Source organism: Dipodomys ordii, unplaced genomic scaffold (assembly GCF_000151885.1).
Source record: "Dipodomys ordii isolate 6190 unplaced genomic scaffold, Dord_2.0 Scaffold25, whole genome shotgun sequence".
In the NCBI taxonomy this organism is placed as follows: Eukaryota; Metazoa; Chordata; class Mammalia; order Rodentia; family Heteromyidae; genus Dipodomys; species Dipodomys ordii.
Window position 1 is genome coordinate 3826476 of NW_012267241.1, and position 19564 is coordinate 3846039.

General features: G+C 33.7%; 1 protein-coding gene across 1 annotated transcript in view; it reads right to left on the reverse strand.

Annotated features, from left to right (window-relative positions):
- Pik3c3 (phosphatidylinositol 3-kinase, catalytic subunit type 3) overlaps window positions 1-19564 on the reverse strand; it is a 130131-nt gene that overhangs the window by 74115 nt on the left and 36452 nt on the right. The window contains exons 5-9 of the mRNA XM_013014796.1: window positions 13043-13129; window positions 10338-10433; window positions 7740-7811; window positions 6576-6680; window positions 5865-5957 (exon numbers count right to left, since the gene is read on the reverse strand). Of these exons, the coding sequence (XP_012870250.1) occupies window positions 5865-5957; window positions 6576-6680; window positions 7740-7811; window positions 10338-10433; window positions 13043-13129 (453 nt within the window). The remainder of the gene's footprint in view (window positions 1-5864; window positions 5958-6575; window positions 6681-7739; window positions 7812-10337; window positions 10434-13042; window positions 13130-19564) is intronic.

Consider the following 19564-nt stretch of genomic DNA (forward strand, 5'->3'; position numbering starts at 1 on the left):
AGAATCCACCCCACATTCCTCCTGTCAGATAGTATCTTTGTCATCAAGACAATACCATTAAGTTCATACCAAATGCAGACATTATCTCACTGGTCTTCTAAACCCATTCTCAAGCATGTCAATTATTCTTAGCAATTCTTCCTCAATTCCCTCACATCGTAATTCTCCAGTGTCTCGGTACCAAAGTAATCATTATTAAACAATAAGTCACTGGTTTTTTAACTGTGTTCACCCAAAAGATAAAAATGTGTTTCTTTAAGTAACATCTATCATTGGTCTGTTTCAATCTCCAAACTGAATGAGAATAAATTCCCTCTCATACTAAATGTCTAACCCTTGTAAAAACAATAACATGGCTCTGGTATGTTTAGAATGTGGCTTCACTTAGATAACAGGGTCATTTTAGTTACTAAATAAATTAAATGGAAGCCCTTAGCTATGAAAACATTCATCCACACTTTGATAACTTTATATATGCGTATTCACCACAATCCAAATCCTCATTTCTTTAAATACAGATAGTTCTTTTGCCTTTGTATGCTGTGGCCAAGTTACTATATTTTGCACATGATTCTCTAAGTTCTCTTAAGTTCTCTGAGTTCTCTTAAGTTCACCAAAATAGTGGCAGCATCACCTTCTTTATGATCATCTTGTCAAAGTTCAACACTTCCAGCAAATTTCCAGCAACTCTTAACTCTTCCTTTAGAAGTCAGTTCAGTTTACTGTCATTTATGATGATGTTTTTCTAACTACCAGGTGATTTTGCCAAGTTTCTCATCTTTGCAACTGGCATATGTATTCTCCAGGTACAGCTGTCCTTTTCCTTAGTACCTCCCACAACAGTTTAGTAAAATGCTCTCTTTTCATATAGAACATAGATTGCCTACTAACTTATTCCATGCATTTATTTTTCAGATCTAAAATGCAATTCTAGGTTGAATATGGAAACAAAGCAATACTTCTTAAATAACTACAGTAAAAGCTTTTCCATTTCACAGTAGATCAACAGCCTTAATAGAAATGTGTGGGTATATACTTATTATAAGCAAATCCTGCAGCATGTCAATGTATTCGATTCGATAACTGAAACAATCTAACTTCTAGGATCTCAGATTTATAGATATATTACAGAAATTTATAGAGTATACTGCTGCAAAGGAACTTTAGGAACTATACAGAAAAATTCACAATATTATAAAGCTAAATGTTACAAATATAAACCCAGAGACAACAGAATGAAAAGAACAAAAAGAAAGTGTAAGAATCTGAAAGAGCAATAATAACAATAATAATAAATCTCAGGTCTTTTAAACATAGTTTATTGACCTATATATAGTAAAGATAAAGAATTTAAACACAATTTTATCTCTGGAACCTTCAAAGATGAAAAATAGGCTTCAGAGTTAGGCCATCTGTGTTAAAATCAAAATTATTTGTCTATATGCAGTCAATTGCTAGGAGTATATTATGTTTTAAGAGACATCTCATTTTGTTATAGTAAAGATTAAATAGTAAATGAAGGTAAAACATTTGCAACAGTACCAGCAGTATAAAATCTGATAAATGTTTTCTTTTTTACTTTTTTGGGGGAGGAGATGGTGGTTACAGGGCTTGAACTCATGGCTTCCTGGTATTGATTTTTTTGTCTTTCTTCAAGACAAGCATCGGACCACTTTAGTCATGTCTCCAGTCAAAATTTTGCAGGCTGTACAAGTCGTTTTATGTCAAAAAACAAGCTTTACAACTTTGGTGAGGGGGAGGAGAGGATCAGGTAGGGGGATGGGAGGGGGTTATAGGAAGGGATGGGAAGGGAAACAAAGGAGGAGGCAACAATGCTTGATAAGAAATGTACTCATTATCTTGCCCATGTAATTGTAACCCCTCTGTATGGTATTTTCACAATTAAAAAAAAAAAAAGAATTTGCAGGCAAACTGGAAGAGGACTTTTTAGACTTTTCTTCCCAGGCTGGCTGAAAACAGCTATCCTCCAAGTCTCAGTCTCCTTTACAGGAAGGAGCCACTGATGCCTAGTCATTATTTTCTTAACAAGTATTGTAGTTAGTCCGTTTCTCACAATTTATTATGCTTTATATTCATATTGTTTAATCTCTTTTGATCTTAAAAGCATCACATTGTTATCTCTTATTCATTAAATCATGTCAGTGTTAAAATACTGTATTTGCATATATATTTCCAGTTTTCAGTTCTACCATAATTATACAGTTTAATCACTGGAAATTTCTACTTTGCCATTCTACAATATTCTTTTTTTTTTTGGTCAGTCATGAGGCTTGAACTCTGGGCTTGGGCACTGTCCCTGGACTCTTCAGCTCAAGGCGAGCACTCTACCACTTGAGCTACAGCACCACTTCCGGTTTTCTAATGGTTTATTGGAGATAAGAGTCAAATGGACTTTCCTGCCTGGGCTGGCTTTGAACCATGATCCTCATATCTCAGCCTCCTGTGTAGCTAGGATTACAGGCATGAGCCACCGGCACCTGGCTACAATATTCTAATTGAAAATACTTCACAAAAACATCTCATCCTGCTCCTTCCATGTATATTTATCTCACGCACCCAAGCCTAACTGCCAGCATTCATTTCAAAGTCAATTTATTTGCACGCTATCCTCCAAATTCATACCTTAATTATGTCTTCTCTATTCTCAGCTGTACTCCAACATATATGAGTTCACCTTCCTAAAAATAACATTTGTTAGACACCTGCTTTACAGGTTTTCCTGTTGCCAGTAAAATCCGATTCCCAAGTGTAGAACTCAAGGCCAAACACAAACTCATAGCCTTTGCTCTTTAACTTTTCATAGAAATTCTTCTGTTTCCTACACCCTAACAGTCTTTCTTCCTTATGCTTACCTTCTCCATTAAATAATACTAAACAAGTACACAATTTAAGCCCAATCCCTCTGTGAAATCTTCTCACAATTCAGCACAATCATCTTACCGACTTTCATATATAGTAATTACCTATGGATTTATTCACTGTGAATAAAAACCTTTTGCCTAATACAATTTTGTGCAATTTACTGACAAGATATTTTAAAGCCTACAGCCTCGTGTAATGCTATGTCAAAATTTGATACTGAATGCTTGTTAAATAAACTAAATTCACTTCAGCTATGCTTCACCATCAACTTGTGATGACTCCTGTCCTGATAGCACTGTCTCCATAATATATCTTCATCACATGACTCTTCCTATTACTTTTTCTTACAAAAAAAGTTAACAGTTATATTTAATTAAATGTTTAAAGAAACACTCCTGTAAAAAGCAAAGTTTTTCAAATTAAAATATTCACATTCTGAATTCCAAAAAGAATATTTCCTATCTAACATGGACCACAAATTTAAATATATTTCATACATGTAAATAATTTTATTATACTATCAGTAACATCAAGTATATACTAGAGAATTTTCATCCAAATTATTTTAGACAGCTCTTTAGAAAAGAAATAGGTACATGGATCAAATTTATTTATTTTTAATAGAATAACTCCATAAAAACCAATTTCCTCCAATTTCTTTTCTGAGCATGACCTTGTCTCTAGGAAAGCTTCTCAGACTAAGGACCTAAATGCCAAAAAAACCTAAATCACAATTCAGAGGACTTGACACTGAAAGATTTTCTTTGTGTAAATGAATTAAGGGGCAATGTACAGAAGTATTTGTTTTCTACAAAATTCACTTTAAACTATTATAAGGATACAAATGTGGTTGTGTAAATATTTCCTATGGTCACTTCAAGGCCAATATATATTTGGTTTACTCTAAAGTACTTCTCAAACATTAAAAAATATTGTTCACTCTTCTCTAGAGATTGTACAAATCCTGTAATATGTCCTGAGAATTGAAGTTTCATCACCCACCTTTGGAAAATTTGAAATGAAGTAGTTAAATGAAACTTGTCACACACTTTATATCACTTGAGCATTTTATTTCTTTTGCACACATCTAGAAGTAATTGAATTTCAGTGAGAAGCGACTACTTGTTTAAACAAACAATTTTTCTTGCCAGCCTTTCTATCTAAGGAAGTTCTGCTCTGTAAATCTATTCTATGCTTTTTGAACCTATACATCCTAACAGGTTTAATTCAATATCTTGCTGGGAATTTGAGATGACACTGTGCTGCATTCAAGATGCAATTTCTGTGACCAAGGTCATTCTTCATTTAACACAGTATCATGATACCAACTCAATCTTTATAGAACACAAAATCACAAACTTAAGTTTCTGCAGATGAATATTTCCTTTTGACCAATGATGAAGAGAAAAGCACTCAACGTCAGGGTAAAATTGAAATTTCTCTCACTCTTACTATGGATATAAAGAAAGAATAAATAGGATTCATCTACAGAGAATTTCCAAAGTTATCAATAAATTATAGAGAGGAAAAGCTAAAGAATTGAGCTATAGCTGCATTTTTGTCTGTACCTTAGAAACTAAAGGGTAATTTATTCAGAAAAACAAGTTAAAACAAAGTAGTTAACAACCGTCTCATGAGATTGTAAAACACATTAACTCATTTTCACACAATTAGATAACAGCTTCCTGGTAGATATTAATTTTCCTAATGTCTCTACTCTACCCCCTAATGCATTTGAGAATTCCTATTAAAGCATGTGCATGATGTTTCAATGTTGCCTCTACAATTATCTGTATTTTCACTTAGTCTCTTCTCTTTTAACTCATAAAAGTATAGCAAGGGACATTGACAAGCTTTGTTATTCTGAAAAGGTTTCTTTCCTCATCTGTACAACAGTGATATGCACATTGTGCTGATTGTGGAATTTAAAAGAACCTTGTCACAACAGCTGTTTAATAAATGCTATATAACATTTTTATGGCTTAAGGGTTAATATTTCTGGGTGTAGTTAGCTCATGCCTATAATTGTAGCTAATCAGGAGACTGAGATGTGAGGGTCACAGTTCAAGGCCAGATGTTAAAAAAGTCCATGTGACTCATCTCCAATTAACCACCAAGACAACAGAAATTGAGCTATGATAGGGTTGAGTGAAATAGGTCAAGAACAGTGCCACGTCCCTGAGTTCAAGCGAAGTGTGCGTGCGTGCGCGCACATGCGTGCGTGTGTGTGTGTGTGTGTGTGTGTGTGTGTATGTGTGTGTGTGTGTGTACATATTTGGCCCTGTGTCCAAACATTTCTTTACAGGCAATTTTAAGGAGTTGAAGACATATAAAAATTACTACAGTATATTTATCTCATATTAAATATGAGTAAACAAAAACTTATGACAAGTGAATTAATTTGCTTACAGTCACAAAGCTTCTTAATATTAATACTCAAAACCAGGTCTCTATGGACTCATCTACTGCTCATGACTTCACCATAAGTATCTCTCTCTCTGATATGCGTTTCTTTTAATTCTATAATTGTTTTCCAAGTTATCCAGGTGCCAAGAGGGGAGAAGAACAATATAGGAAGAATCAACATTTACTCTGCATCTACTATGAACCATATACTCCAAGAGGTGACCCAACCACGTTATCTCACCTGTGAAGCAAAGCTCTCTCCACAAGAATAATAAGCAGCAAACTAATCTGCCTTACCCTGCCTAACTCATACAAATTATAGTGTCAGAAAGTGAACTCAAGTCTTTCTGACAACACATTCAGCCATTCTCTGAGTCAATACATGTATACAACAAGAAGTGTATGTACATGTATACATATCAACTTAATTAGTTTTAATAGACTTAGCATATATATTGTTGCATACTATATTGTAAGTTGACAAAACACTATAAGTCCATGGTAATTTTACCTTAACTTGGTTTTAATAAGAGTTTTCAGATAATTTTTTGCATGAAAATGTTCAAGAAACTCACTTTTTCTTGATTAGTAAGATAGTATCTAAACTTCCAAACAAGATCTTGTTCTTCATAGGTAAGTTGCTTGGTTGGTGGGTAACTCACAATAATCTGCAACAAAGAAGAAAGAGAGTAACAGTTGTCAAATACATACTGCGTATCTATTTCCAGTCCAATTTTCATTTAGTTAAGTATGTCTATATGACAATTATGATTCAAGCCAGAAGGCAGAATCAAGACTTAACTGGACTATACTTATTTAACAAAAAAAGTGTACTATTAGGCTACAAGGGAACAACACTCTGCAAAAGTATGTAATTACAAAGCTTATTTAATAATGCAAAAACCGAAACAAACCAAAACAGTAATATCATCTACAACTAACAAGGAAAGAACAAAACCAATTCCTGTACTGTGAAGTCAGTTACATACACCAATTCATTGTATCTCAAGGACTATGACAGAATGGTTTCTAAGACTATTTTATCATGAGAGTATATACTATTTGTAACACTGTCCCCAAAGGTAACAGATTTACAAAAATCTGTTAAAAGCAAAACCAGAAAAATGTGAAATTGTTGAAATTAGGTAGATTTTTTATAAACCCTAGTGAAAAAAATATTAAATAGTATTTAATGCATTTTAAATCACTAAATCATTTTGTCAAATTATAACATCTGCAACCAAACTACCCACTTAAATACTTTTATACCATTTAATTGTTCTTACATTTAGCTGATCTCTTGTAGCAGCATTGGGCTTCAGATCGTGGTCAGAAGGTCCACTTCTTAGACTCCGGGCAAGCTTATGGTGTTTGCTCTCAACTAAATTCTCCTATAAAGTATTTTAAAATATTAAGAACATAAGCTTCACCAAGAGAAAATTTTAATAGTAAACTAAAAACAGCAAAACAAAAGACACTGCAAACTATGTTATAATGTTTAATGTTCTATTCTGGAATCAACTTAGTCCCTTACATATCTTTAAACAGTATATCCCCTTTCAAGACTCAGTAAATAAGTATCACTTAATCTCCATTATTAACATAATATGCACATGTCACACCAGTTTCTTGGAATATCTTCCACCTCATTCTCTCCACACAGCCAAGATGTTTTGCATCCTCTATCAGCATCACCTTTACTCTAAAAAATCTGCTATGACATCGAGATAAAAGCATTTTTACTCCCTTAAAGACCTTATGATATCACCATATTATCACATGAACAGCTTCATAAGCTCTAGGTTACTGAAGCCAGAGACAACTGTCCTATAGACTGAATACTTACATACCTGGCATTGACTGTTTTAACCATAATCAAAATCATAACCATACTGTTATGACTTAACACTATATACATGTATGCATTCACAGAGCTATATATATGCATATACATATATATATATGTATGCAGTATATATTCTCATTTTATTTTTTTGTTTATAAAAGTATTTATTTACAGTTATATAAATGTATGAACTGTTTATGTAAGTCTTTTACACCTATTCTCCTTATTTCATCCAAAGTTGGTTTCTCTAAAATTTTCATCCACTGACTGCAGTTGTAGGATCCAAATTACATAAATTCACTTTCTATATGATGACACTCTTTCAATCGGCAATTCTGAAAAGTTCTTACTCTAATAACTATTTTCCCTAATTCTTTCAACAATTTAAATAAAATGGTCTTCCAATTTTATAGTATCCTGACTTTATTTTTAGGATGTCCATGCTGCTTACAATGTTCTATCTGAATCTGATTCCAGATAGTTAAATTGGACATGTGAAATCATTTTTTCATAAATCATTTTAAAGAATAGTGTATTACATAATTTTAAGTCACAATCACTTTGAAGAAAAGTACTTTTATAAAAACTATGCAGAGTAACGTACCATAGACATTTGAGGGTCAGGAACTTTCACTAACTCAAAGCTGGTTAAAATTGGGGATGACTCATCACCATCCTAGATTACAGCCCAATAAGATTTAAAAAAAAATAAGAAAGAAAAATTTAACTAAATACGACATGATATTACATACCTCTATTTATTCTATTTTTCCATTTTAAAAGTTATTATCATCTCTCAATTATATTATAAAACATATTTTTCCACCTCTTCTATTACTGATAAAAAGTATTTTGAAAAAAATAAAATATAATTTACATTATAGCTGTAGGAGGTAGAAAGTCTGGAAATTTACAAATTGTTCTTATTGGTTTTAGTTTTGCAGATCAAAGTCCTAGTTTTCAAACAGAGAACAACAGAACAAAATTAAAATATGATAAAATGGATATGCTTACATTATTTGTAAAAGTGCCAAATAATGGTAACTTTGCAAAGTTCAACAACTGAGATTCATTCAAAGAAGTAGAATTATAGGTCTAGGATTGATGTAACTCAAATTTATGCACAACTAGAAATGCAGCACTACTGTTTCTCAAAGGCACAACAGAATGTAAACTTAAAAAACAATAATATATCCATCAATTCTTCAGAAAGAAAGTGTTCGTATTTTGTTGAAGAATGTGGGCTTTATTTTTATCCAATTCAGGCAAGAAAGGTGATTTAACATAATAAATGTCACTGCCAAGTACAATGGAAAAGGCCAAACTAATTAAGGTGAAAATTCATTCCCTGAGAAGTATATACCTAGGATCAAGCTTTCCTGTCAATTTCCAAATGTTAGTACGTTTTTAATTTTAGATATGTACAACTAAATCAGGAGAAACTGAAGAGGGAAGTATTGTGACTTTGCTTCAGTTCAGTAATTGAGTCTTACAGGAAACCACAAATTCCCACAGCTGTTGTTTAACAGGCTTGTTCTCAGTCACAACACCAGAAAACACATTTATCAGCCCAACTCTGACAAGTAATCTTCACTAAGGCTATCTGTCATGAAAGACAGGTGACAAGAAAGTCTATTTCCATTAGATTCAATACACTGGCCCAGCAATCTTTGCGCTAAGTGGAAATATGACAGAGTAGGTAGACAGGCATTAATTTATGAGCAATTTTCTGGAAGCAGTAGAAAGGGGTCAAGAACCTTTTCAAAAATGCTTGACATTCTTCTAATTTCTATTCTGTTATTACTTCATGTACGATCAAAGCTGTCTTTCTAAAGACACTTCCCATCTCTATTGTTCCCACATAGTACCTGCACTAGAAATTTTTGTAATGCAAGTTCTATACAAACTGCAAATATTAGAAATTAACTATAGTGTAAAATGTAAAAATAGTTAAAATGTATTGGTGAAAAGTTCATTTATCTACACATTGTTTTGGACCGTTTTGCTAACAACAAAGCAATGTTAAGTAGTCTATCTTCCTTTTTAACCAAAGTATCATTTATAAAAGGATGCAATGAGGAAACTTGTCCTGGTCTTTCACACCAAAATGAAAGGGATAACAGCTAAGAGCAAAAATATAAACAGTAACTCGAAAAATGCCACAAAAAATAATCATAAACTAAATATTTAAATATAATCACTTGAAATAGAAATCTAAAAAGTATATGTGTAAAGCATGTGTTCATGTATGTATTATATGTATATATATAAAAACTATCACATAAATACATATTATCACACAAGTAAATATATATTATACATATCATCTACACAAACAGGGTAAATATATAGATACTGAAAATCACTTGTGATAATTTTCACAAGAAATAGCATTGATGTAATTCAAAGTTCTGTTTCTAATAAATGTACTACATGAACTTATATGCTAGATGAAAAAATTAACCATTATATACCATGTATCAAAAACTGGCTCTCAGTTGCAGTGATTGAAGCATGTAGGTACTATTTTTTGTATTAATAAAAGATAAGGGTTTTATGTTTCTTGAAACTAAATATTTTAAATTTAAATACAGCCTGTTCAACAAGAATGTTTGCAAGTAGCTATATAGAAACATGTAACTATTTTATTTCCATAATAAAAAGACCAGGTCAACAATTTCGTTAATAAATTATCCTAGTGATAACATGGTTTACTTGTACCTATTGCATAAATAAATGTAGATTTATGAAATCTCCTAGAACCATTCTTAAGACCACATGTAGAATTCCAACATTTATATATTACTTACATATTGAAATAACAATCAGACCCTAAGCTTTCAATACCTTACCACTTTTGAAACTATAACTTCTTCAGTACCTTGCAATAAATAATATTGACAAATAAAGCTATTACTTTAGTGTCCTATTCACCAAGTTGCAGAACAATTAATCAAAAAGTTCTTAATCACTCACATACTTATTGAATTTTGTAAGCCAGAACTGCATTACATGAATGATCGGTATTTGTAATCTTGTTGTTGCTGTGAGATTTGATTTGTGTACACAGAAACAGCTGCTGATGACAGCTGTCTGCACCTATCCCGCAACCAAATAATTCATCTCAGCAGGAATAAGTTATTTTTTAATGTTTCACCCTCCCCTCTACTTTAGAGATCATGAACAGTTCCAAAGAAAATACCTTTTCATAATAAACAATACCATATTCCTTATCATCACATTTGACACAGCGAAACTCAACCATCAAGTACATAAAATTAGAACTTCGTTTTTCACTCTAAAAAGAAAAACAAGGAAACATGAATACTTACAACAATTTTAACATGTCAGTATACATTATTTTTGCAGCTCAGTTAAATACAATTTAAATATAAGTAATTAACTTCAATACACACATGCAATATTTTAAACTATGATTTATCCAATTGCCTGTTATTCACTTATACATCCTCTTCAAACTTAATGGAACTTTTCATTGCTTTAGAAGTTTAGATTTTTTTTTTTATGTAAATCTTGAGAGCTAGGTGCTAGTGTCTGACACCTGTTAATCTAGCTACTTCAGGAGGTCAACATCTGAGAATTGTGATTCAAAGTCAGCCTTGACAGGAAAGTCTGTGAGACTTCTATCGCCAATTAACCACAAAAAAGTCAGAAGAGTTGTGGCTCAAGTGGGAGATTACTAGTAAAAATACTCCAGAGACAGAACCCAGGTCTTCAATTTCAGACTAAGTATCAATTAAATCAATCAATCAATCAATCAAGGGTATTTTGAGATCTGTTATAGTTTAAAAATAAAGATATTTTCTACCATAAGCAACAAAATCTTCATACTTAAACTTTATGACTAATTCAGCTATAGGAATTAAAAATATATATATAAAAAATGAAACTTTACGAGATTGTGTAACTAAGAGCTTTTTGCCTTTAACAAGCACTGTTTTTGTAAAATTTGTACAATTTATATTAAGATAACTAAGCATTTGTAAGTTTTTATCAATTCTTTTAGTATAGTGAGGAGTGTTTGTTTTATTTTGTTTTTTCAGAAAAAGTCTACAGATGTTTGTCCTCTTTACAAAAGAGCCTTGGGAGTGAATGGGGAGAAATGAAAGGACAGAGGGTGAACAAATGCAGCAATGGTACCCAGTGGACACAGACACTATGTTGAAAATGAACGATACAACTTGTGGGTGGAATGAGAGGAAAAAGCTAAGAGAGCAAGGGAAAGGGTAACATTGGCCAAAAAAAAAAACAGTATCCATGACTCGAGTTATGTAACTAGACCCTCTGTACATCACCTTTACGGTAACAATGAAAATATTTTTTTTTTGTCTTTTCTTTTTTGGTACTGGGGATTGAACCTGGGACGTTGCGCTTGCTAGGCAAGCGCTTTGCCAGCCCCAATGAAAATATTTTTAAGCAAATACTACCATGCTATTCTGATGATGACTTGAAAATACTACGAAGTCTAAAGAAGTGGTTACTCTTGTCCAAATACTTCTCTTTTGGGGTGGGGGCCAGTCGTGGGGCCTGAACTCTGGGCCTGGGCGCTGTCCCTCAGCTCTTCAGCTCAAGGCTAGCGCTGTACCACTTGAGCCACAGCGCCACTTCCGGCTTTTTTTCTTTTTGCTTATGTGGTGCTGGGAATTGAACCCAGGGCCTCCTGCATGTAAGGCAAGCGCTCTACCACTGAGTCACCTTCCCAGCCCCTTGTCCAAATACTTTTTTAAATGGCTTTAAAACCACTGAATAAAATCATTAAGTTCTAAAGTAGGTAAACGGTTCAGCTTTAGAAAGCACAGCATAGAGGGGTAGAGAGAGTGGGAATACTTACACAAAGAAAGCTCCAATTTTTTTTTTACATTCAGCTACATGAAAGTGGAACCATAACAACAACAACAACAAAAAACATGAATGTGACTATTTTGAAAAAGGTAAATCTTTCTGACACTTTGTGTTTTAGAACATTTTATAAATAGTTTTAAAAAAGATACTACTCCATTTCCAACAGACTATGCTAAATGGGAATAGAGTCATTTAAAAAAGGAATATTACATTTTAAAATTAAAAACCTCTTTCTTTCTTCCTACTGACAACTCTACAGATTACATAAATTAAGTTACTTGTGCACTATGGCAGTCATTCTCAGTTAGACCTTGCTATTTTTCTCTCCTAATTTCATTATTATAATTGCTGTTTTATTTCCTAGAGATAGATTGTTAGACTAAACATCTGGCATGTTCGGAAAATATTTAAAAGAATAAAAATACATAAATACTAAGGTTTATCTTTTAATTAGTCATATACATTGCCCTAATACACAAAGAAAAATGTTAAGTAGATAGTACACATATAAGCAAAATATTAATTGGAGAGTAGATGTCCACAAAATGAAACATGGAAACTGAAGATCTAGCACTGAGCAGATGAAAAATATACCTAATGACTTGAATTTAAACATGACCTGACACAAAAGCAAGCACACTTCTCTACATTTAGGATATAGGCTACTTACTTTATAGTCCCATAGTGCATTAAAATAAGAGCTTCGTTCTTATCAGAATTAAAGTCACAAGTATACAACTTCAATAATCTCATGTTTGAATAAATTTTTCAAAATATTATTCAGAAATCTATAGAAAATATTTGAAGTAGAAATGAGAGATATAGGCTGGGAAGGTGGCTCAGTGGTAGAGTGCTTGCCTTGTATACATGGAAGCTCTGGGTTCGATTCCTCAGCACCACATAAACAGAAAAAGCCAGAAGTGGTGCTGTGGCTCAAGTGATAGAGCGCTGGCCTTGGGCTGAAGAGCTGAGGTACAGCACCTAGGCCCACAGTTCAAGCCCCATGACTGACCAAAAAAAAACCAGAAATGAGATACAACTCACCTCATTTATCATCTCTATTTCTCTAAAGGTCAGTCTGTCCAGCCAATCTACTTTCACCATGTGTCCCTGTCGATGAGCTTTGGTTAGCTGCAGAAAAAAACACAATGGAGAAAAAAAAAAAAAAAAACTTAGCACAAATCCAACAGAAAAAAGAATAAAGAATGACACAGACTAAATATTCCTAATATGAAAAACTAAAATCCAGGAGGAGGCTACAATGCTTGATAAGAAATGTACTCATTATCTTGCCCATGTAATTGTAACCCCTCTGTACAGTATTTTCACAATAAAAAAGAAAAAGAAAGAAAGAAAGGAAGGAAGGAAAGAAAGAAAGAAAGGAAAGAAAGAAAGAAAAGGAAGAAAGAAACAAAGAAAGAAAGAAAGACTAAAATCTGTAATTCAAAATGCAAAACCTTTTGGGTACCAATGTTATGCCACAAGTGGAATATTTCACATCTAACTTTATGTGAAAAACTGCAGTTAAAACACCAGTGCATTAGAAATCATATACAACTCCTGTATATGAAAAATGAGTGAATTCTATTTATTCTGGTTCAACTCTAAAGGTATGTAATTGGGTATATGGAAATACTCAAAAATCTGAAGAAAAAAAAAAGTCTAAAACTCCTGGTTTCAAAAATTCAGATAATGGATACTCAATCTATCATATCAATTTCACATCTGAAATATTCCTAAATATAACATATATCATAAGTAACTTTCTAAGCTGTGCACTGATGGCTCACACTTGTAATCTGACATACTTAGGAGGCTGAGATCCGAGAATCATGGTTTGAATCCAGTCCAGGAAGGACAGTCTGTGAGAATCTTATCTCCAATTAACAAGAGAAAACCGGAAGTGATGGTGCAGTTCAAAGTGGTAGAGAACCAGCCTTGAGAAAACAGTTCAGAGACAGTGGCCAGGCCCCAAGTTCAAGCCCCACAACCAACAATAAAAATTAATGTAATTAATTAATTAACAATAAAGATGATTAACTTTCTAGATAAAAAACTTAAGTTAAACTTTTTAATAGAAAAACAAGTAAAAATTTTACAAAGGTCCAATTTCTATAATAATATCTTTCCTGAAGGTATCTCCATGTTCTGTACTTCTTAAACATTGATGATACATATGAAGAAATTATAAGAATAATCCTAAGAAATAAACCTTTTTTTCTCTTTTCTTCTTGTTTTTAATCAAACAAACATCACAAAATAAGGTAGTTATAGACAGGGAAGCATCTCTAAAACCTACAGATTAATATTCTAAGAAATATGTATACCCATATTCATGTTTTTATTTTAGAAAACACTGATTGCAGATTTAAGCTGCCATGGAAAACGTCTTCTGAGGTCTTATATGACATTAGTTTCATAAGTTACATAATAGTATATTCAAGTATTAGATGCAAAAAAAAATTCAAGAGAAATTCCAAAGTCTTCAAATGCAGCTTTTTTATTTGAAAATGTAATGCTAAATATGAGCGCTATTTACATATCAAAAGATATTAAAAAGATTCAAAGCATGAAGCACAACTGGATATTGAAGGCTTACACAGTAGCTTATCTGGGTTGGTTGTCTTTCTTTAAATTGCTTATGTCATGACCAGTGCTTCTACTGGGATATCAAACAAAGCCATATATGATCAGCCTCACAGAACTAAAAATCTTCAATATCAATATTCTGTATCTTCCTTAACTCTTATCACAAGGTCAAAGAATTTCCAAAATGAAAACAGTAACTTTAGATAAAAAGTTTGAAGCTCATTTTAATGTAAAAAAAAAGGTGTAGCCTTCTCGCAAATAATAACCATTTTTACTTTTAAAAATGGCAATGGCACTATAGAGAAGTTTAAAGCATTCTAGATACACTCATGTTTGTAACCACTATGTATAGTACAGATAAATTTTTTAAAATGTGATTAGCTATGAACAGTGGGACTGGGATCAGGTAAGTAAACTATGGCTAGATGGCACTTCATTATCATGGTTTAAGATAACAATATAATTAACTGTTCATGCAAAAGGACAATGGTATGGAGTTTGCAACTGGCAAAGTTTTCTCTTTGGACTTCAAATAATAGGTAAATTAGCTATGACAATTGCTAATAGATCAGTCTCTAACTGCCTCTTCAAAATAATTTCCATTTCTCCAACAAACTCAACACATTCAAGCCACTAGAGTATCTTTTGGTTCTTTAAACCATAAGGAATTTTATTTTTAGAGATCAATGAAGATGAAAAATAATTATCAAGTTGAAATATTTATTAAAGTTGAATAAAATCAATTAAGCTATAAAGTACTCTGAACATAAGAAGCTCTTCTAATTAGTTCATTAGCTATTTTCCTTCATTTCTTTTCAGTACTAGGATTTGAACTTGGGGCTTCATGCTTGTTAAGTGGGAATTCTTACCACTGAGTCTTGTACAGGCCTGATTTGGGTAGTTATTTTTGATATAGGCTCTTGATTCCTGCCTGAGCCTGTACCTGGATGTGATCCACCTACGTTAGGGTTACAAGTACATAAAATAACTGATACATTTCTACAGCACACTCTTCATTGAGAAAGGGTCTGATTTTCTGTGTGTATGTGTATGAGCTAGACTTGGACCACAACCCAATATTCTCAGTGTCCCAAGTAGGTAGGATTACGGGAGTGGATCGCCTATCTCACTTTATTTCTACTTGGTGCTGGTAACAATGTGGTCAGACATGGGTGGTCTTTACTACCTACACAGTGTCTCGTTATCCATCAACTACAGAAGTCCAAAAATGAACTTTAAAACAGACAAGAGTGCTGAAGTTTTATTTTGTTAGTGACACAGTGATTTATATTTCATTTTGTCTCTGAAATGTTAGTGACCTATATCTTTCTAAAGAAAAAAATCAGTATTCTGTTAAACAGCAGAGTAAAAGTAGTACAAACTATTTCTAATTGCTTGTAAAGAAATAATCTTCACTAGGGTGCCTATTCCAGGAAGAAGATAGGTCAAGAAATCTGTAAAAATGTCATTCAGTCTTCTTTAGAAACCTAAGTTTCTAAAGAACTCTCAAGAAGTCATACAGAATTGGAGAGAAAAACCACCTGTCACAAAAATAATAGCATAATTATTGAGCCCTAACTTCTCTAAGAATTAAACAGCAAGGGGTTGTGAAAGCTATTTAACTAAAAAAAAAAATCCCCAAGAACCAAATAACAACATGTCAAAAGCATCTGAGAGTACTAATCACGGTTTAAAGGCTTTAATGGAAAGAGAGAATTACATACTTAAGAAAGATGCCACAGAGCAGTGGGTGTTTAATAAAAACGAACAAGGACAAGGTGAAGGCCAAGTTGCCACACTGTATGTAGATTAAGAACAGCAGGGGAAAGGTATGTCACATAGTCATCTCTGAGGCGGGTGCCGGTGTCTCATGCCTATAACCCTAGCTACCCAGGAGGCTGAGATCAGAGGACCTCGTGGTTCAAAGCCAGCTCAGGCAGTAAAGACCACAAGACTCTTATCTCCAATAAACGACCAGAAAATTGGAAGTGGCACTGTGGCTCAAGTGGTAGAGTACTAGCCTTGAGCTGAAGAGCTGAGGGACAGCGCCAAGGCCCAGAGTTCAAAGTCCATGACCAACAAAAACAAAAATATAGTTAGCTTTGAAAACAACTTTCTGGATCATCACAACTCAGAGTTCATAGTGTGTTATTCTTTTTATTATTTTATTCACTCATTCATTCATTCATTTGTGTGTGTGTGTGTGTGTGTGTGTGTGTATGTGTGTGCGCGCGGGCTGGTCCTGGGGCTTTAACTCAGGGCCAAGGTAGAGTATCTGAACTTTTTTGCTCAATTCTAGCACTCCTACTTCTTGAGACACAGCTCTGCTTCCTATTTTTTTGGTTTACTTAGAGAAAAGAGACTCATGGACTTTCCTGCCTGGGCTGGCTTTGAACCATGATACTTCAATCTCAGAGCCTCCTGAGGAGCAAGGATTAGAGTCATAAGACACCATCAATGCCTCGGTTTTTATTATTATCATTGTTATTATTATTAAGAACTTGTACAAAGGGGTTATAATTCCATTAAGTCAGATTATGAGTATAATTCTTCTTCACTGATCCTTAAATTTCTAGACAATAAACTTTTTGAGTGCTTAATCTATGAATTGTCAAGAGAATCCAACCAACATTTATCACTCAATGAATGTTTACACTGAGGGAAAGAAAAGTCATGTGGAAGGATGATAAAGGGATAGAAAATATTACAAATTTTGGGAACCAAGAGACTTGAGGAGTTACAGTTAAATGAAAAGAGTGACATTCAAAAGAAAATGGGAGGGGCTGGGAAGGTGGCTCAGTGGTAGAGTGCTTGCCTTGCATGCAGGAGGCCCTGGGTTTGATTCTTCAGCACCACATAAGCAGAAAAAAGCTGGAAGTGGCTGTGACTCGAGTGGTAGAGTGCTAGCCTTGAGCTGAAGAGCTGAGGGACAGCGCCCTGGCCCAGAGTTCAGGCTCCATGACCAAAAAAAAAAAAAAAAAAACCACACACACACAAAAGAAAATGGGAGGCAGGGCACTGGTGGTTCACACCTGTAATCCTAGATACTCTGAGGATTATGGTTTAAAGTCAGCCCTGGCAGGAAAGTCCTTGAGACTCTTATCTCCAATTAACTACTATTAAAAAAAAAATCCAGAGGTAGAGCTGTGGGTCAACTGGTAGAGTGCTAGCTTTAAGAGAAGAAGCTCAGGCCCTGAGTTCATGCCCCAGAAAAGGCAAAAAAAGAAAGTAAGAGAGGAAGGGGAGAGGGGGAGAGAGAATGGAAGAAAAAATGATTCCTGTGCTTGGTCAATTTCTCCTAATTATTAATAAATATTCAACATAAATATATTTTACTTGATTGTTGTAACAAAGTTTTCTCATATACTCACTGCCCTAGAGATAGATACAGAATTGTTTTGTGTTTTCAATTTTATTAGTATATATTAGTTGTAGAAAAGTGGTATTTTCATACATGTATACCATGTAACCGTATCAAGTTCAACCCATCATTCTTCTTATCCTTTCCTTCCCTAATAAAACAATTCCCACAGGTTCTATTGCTCTATTTTCACGATACTTTATGTTTATTACTGCCCTTTACCTCTTTCTTCTCATACTCAACAGAATGTGGGTTATGAAAAGAATATTCTATTTTCTTTTAAGTAGCAATTTATAGGCTTACTCAAATCTTAGTCAAGAATCTTCGAGAGAGGCTGGGGAGGTGGCTCAGCAGTAGAGCACTTGCCTTGCATGCATGAAGCCCTGGGTTCGATTCCTCAGCACCACATAAGCAAAAAGAAAAAAGCTGGACGTGGTGCTGTGGCTCAAGTGGTAGAGTGCTAGCCTTGAGCTGAAGAGCTGAGGGACAGTGCCCAGGCCCAGAGTTCAGGCCCCACGACCAGACCCAAAAAAAAAAAAAAAAAAACCAAGATATTTCTATTTATTTGGCTAGTATAATCAAACTTTCTTAGGTAGTCAAGGAAAAAAATTAACATAGTTATCTGGGTGCTGGTGGCTCATGCCTATAATCCTAGCTACTCAGGACCCTGAAATCTGAGGATCAAGGTTCAAAGCCAGCCCAGGAAGTAAAATCCGTGAAATTATCTCCAATAAAACACCAGTAAACCAGAAGTGGCACTGTGGCTCAAGCAGTAGAGTGCTCACCTTGAGTTGAAGAGCTCAGGGATAGTGCCCAGGCCCAGAGTTCAAGCCCCAAAACAGACAAAAAAAAAAAAAATTAACAAAGTTCTCAAATGTTTTAAAATTCCCAACTTAAATTTTTCAAATCTAATATATTCTTCAGCATAAAATAGTAATGAGGTAAATTAACAAGTATAAAAACACAGTATTATTACTAGTCTGATACATTTATATTTATAAAAATATATAAACATATACATACCATGCACTCACTTATAACTTAAGACTAAATGCAGTTGTACATAAAGTTAATTGAAAGAGTAAGATTTAGAAATGAACAGTGTATGTACAAGTGATTGAATTAGAGTTTATACAAGACCAAGTATTGAACTCTTAACAAGGAGTTTCTTTTAGTTTTTTCTGTCTTCCTGTTTAAAGATAATTCTTCACTTTTACTTTCAAACTTCATTCATAAATCTTAGTATTCAGAAAGAGTAGTATCTGCCTCATAAGAGTTACATTTAGCTAAACTCTTCATAGATTAATCTAGTTTTACAAAAATGTTACTTTCTACTTTTCAGCAGAAACTATATCTGTAAAGACAGGTAACTGTTTTACAGACCATAAATCAATTCTGTTTTAGAGCTCCCAGAATTAATTTAGTGTACTTCGTACTGTTGGTTTTGAGACAAATCTAAAAGTTTTGGCAGCCAATCAGAAATATACAAACTAAGTAAATAATACAAAAAAAAGGTCAAAAGCAATGTACATATGACCAGATAAGATGATGTTAAACAAAATGAACCCCAAGACAGGGACACAAGTGGTTTTTTCTTTCTTGCTGTTGTTTCTAAT